Genomic DNA, 3449 nt, shown 5'->3' with positions numbered 1-3449 from the left:
TGTGCAATTACGCCTTTCTGCCACACCATTTTGTTGTGGTGTGCCAGGCATTGTGTATTAAGCACATATGCCACGCTTTTTGAGGAATTTAGCAAATGGACCTGGGTGTTATCCACTTTCATCATAACTTCCATAATATTCACCACCTCTATCAGACCTGATTATTTTAACCTTTCTATCTAGTTGTCTTTCAACCTTAGTAATAAATAACTCTAAGGCATTAATCGCTTGAGATTTTTTCATGCAACAAATAGATATATCCATAATGTGAAAAGTCATCAATAAAAGTGATAAAATATTTTTCTTTATTGAAAGATGTGATATCAAAAGGACCATATATATCAGTGTGTATAATTTCAAGAAACTATGTGCATCTTGTGGCTCCTTTCTTTATGTGTTTTGTTTGTTTTCCTTTAATACAATCTACACAAATATTAAGGTCAGTAAAATCTATATCTGGAAGAATTTCATTCTTAACTAATCTTTCTAGCCTTTCTTTAAATATATGACCTAAACGTTTATGCCACAAGTAAGTAGATTGTTCATTCATCAAACTTCATTTGGTTCCAACATTATGATGCAGAGTTAAGAGTGTTTCGGCAAACAGATCATTAAGATTTAGTTTGTATAAGTTATCGCAAAGAGTACCAGTACCAATGAGATAATTATGTTTAAACAAACTAAAACATCCATTACCAAAATTAAAGGAATATCAAGTCTTATCCAACTTAGACAAAGAAACTAAATTTCTCAAAAGAGAAGGAACATAATAAGTTTCAACTAAATCTAAGTGACGCCCAGTATCGAGAATCATACGATAAGTCCCGACAGCTTCAACTGGAGCCTTCACTCTATTCCCCATGTAAACAAATCTTTCATTCTTGTTTATGGTTTAGATTGTAAGGAATCTCTGTATAGTATTAGAAACATGAACAGTACAACCAGAGTCAATCCACCAAGTATTATAAGAAACTTCAGTTAAATTTGATTCTAGACATGTAAAAGCACAAGACTTACCTTTCTTCTCAAACCATGCCTTACGTTTCAGGCAATCTTTCTGAAAGTGTTCAGATTTTCCACAGAAATGACACTTCCTACTCTTGTTTTCTTTCTTACGTACTTGAGATGAGGACTCATTAACATTAAGTTGCTTCTGTTGTCCCTTACCATGCTTTTTTCCTTTTTTTTCAGCTCCTTGATGATTTACATAATTAATGGAATGGGTTCCTTAATTCTTCAGCCTTATTTCCTTTTGAACTAACATACCATGCAATTTATGCACATTCCATTTATCTCATGGTGTTGTAGTTCATTTGGAAAGGACTATACTCAGACGGTAATGAGTTGATGATGAACTGCACAAGAAAATTTTGTTCCACTTCCAATCCCAAAGACTTAAGTCTCGCTGCTATGTTTGTTATTTCAATGACATGCTCATGCATAGTATGTGAACCATCAAACTTCATGGTGATCACAGTACCCATTAGTGTCCTAGCAAGAGACTTATCAACAGTTTGAGAAGACTCTTCCATAAGTTTTAGAAGCTCTTTTGCACTTTCAGTTTTGGGAAGAGTAGTCTTAATGTTGCCCGCATTATTCATTCGCATGAACATTAAGCCTAATCTGTTAGAACGATTCCAGTGCTTATAATTGGACTTTTCTTTATCACTGCTAGCTTCAGTAATAGCAGTTGACTTTTCAGAGTAAAGTGCAACATCAAGATCTAAAACCCCAAGATGGAATTTGATCTGTTCGCACCAATCTTAAAAGTTAAGTCCATTAAAAGTTGTAACAGAGGCAGAGTGTGAATGAAGGGCAAGTGCTGCAAGTAGAACATGCTCATTTATCAATACTTTGAGTTACTAGTTGAAACACATTATCAAATTCAGAAATAATTACTTAAATGTATATTGATGTTTTCCTTTGGGCGAAACATCAAAATACAACTTTAAACATAATGATGCTTAAAAATGTATTTAACACAAATCGATAATATTTAATGCATCAATTAATAATATTTATTATCTTTGGATAAATAAATAAAATTAACGATACATCAAAATTATGTCCTTAATATTTATTGGTCATACGAACAAACAATCAACCTTTGGGTGATCCACAAATGTCTTATAACCAAAATTTTTAATTTATCCATAATTGTTAAATCAGTTATAAGCATCAAAATTAATGAGTAATTAATTTAAACTTAATCTTTATTTTGAAATTAATTTCATAAAGATTCGACCACTTTGGTGATTAACGAATCTTACATATATAATTTCAATAAAAGAATATTTTAAAATTTATTATTATTATTATTATTAAAAGACAACATCCGAAATGACAACATCCAAATTGTCCTGTACGAAGCTTTCATAATAAAATTTACGCACCACTTAAATAAAATAAAAGATTATAAAAGACAACATATTCCAGAATTCTCCATACAACTATCGAATCAATATTAAAAATAAATAAAAATAACGCCATTATTGAATTTTTCGTTAAACTGTTTGCCTCCAGAAAATGGAGTAATAGTTATTAGTATTTTACAAATTCAGGCAATCAATTATTTGGTCTCTACTAATAAGAAACTAGAAGAAGTGTTAAAGTATTTAATTATTCTTTGTCAAGGTGGGAACGTACATATGCATTCAGAATCATAGGAATGTTGAATGCCACATCAGAATAGTTAATTATCAGAATTCTAAACAACTGCCTAACATCATTACATATTGTAAAATTACTATATTCATAACATTGATTTACGTACGACAACATACATCTATTGTTCCAATTTGAAATTCAAAATTCTCCCTTATTTCAAAAATTCGTTATTCAGTAATTGTGAAATTTCTAACAGACATAATTAGGATTCATAAGATTTGGAGAGACATTAATTTTAATGAAAAATCACTAGTTTCAAAACCCTGTCTCTGATACCACATGTAAGCATATAACAGATTATATAAATTTAAACATTCTTATCTATCTATCTATCTATCTATCTATCTATATATATATATATATATATATATATATATAATCCTAGCAATTATTTAGGAACGTAAAACTTAATGATTTTCACATAACATTCTTTAATAATTTAAAAGTCAATCAAGAAACATACCAAAATTCTCTATAGCTTTCTTGATTGAGATTAGCGGAAGCACAAAGCAAAATATTGTTTTCTCTCTTAACCTTACGTTTCAGAATAGTGTTTGATGGAGCCTATTCTTCTTTTAGCAGAGATAGGATCCCTTTTATAATAGGGAATAGTCAGTTATGTTTTCATGTTCCATCAACGTGAATAGTGAATATAATAATTATCCAGTAACGATCAGTAATTATCCTACTAGGAATTAGTAACTATTCTACTAACAGATTAATCAGTAGTTTAATCCTACTAGGTAACTTTTTCATACAAATTTAAAATTTAATTTATTTAA

The 3449-nt window shown here is 30.0% G+C and overlaps 1 protein-coding gene across 1 annotated transcript; it reads right to left on the bottom strand.

The window, feature by feature from the left end:
* Nucleotides 1–1289: 1289 nt before the first annotated feature.
* On the bottom strand, nt 1290–1748 carry LOC124894186 (the record flags this gene model as incomplete). Its single annotated transcript, XM_047404921.1, has 1 exon — nt 1290–1748. A coding segment is annotated over one exon (459 nt), but the record flags the coding sequence as incomplete, so codon positions are not given.
* Nucleotides 1749–3449: the final 1701 nt, after the last annotated feature.

The sequence above is a fragment of the Capsicum annuum genome, unplaced genomic scaffold (assembly GCF_002878395.1).
Source record: "Capsicum annuum cultivar UCD-10X-F1 unplaced genomic scaffold, UCD10Xv1.1 ctg71132, whole genome shotgun sequence".
In the NCBI taxonomy this organism is placed as follows: domain Eukaryota; kingdom Viridiplantae; phylum Streptophyta; class Magnoliopsida; order Solanales; family Solanaceae; genus Capsicum; species Capsicum annuum.
Note: the sequence above shows the minus strand (reverse complement) of the source record. Positions and strands in the feature narration are given on the sequence as shown.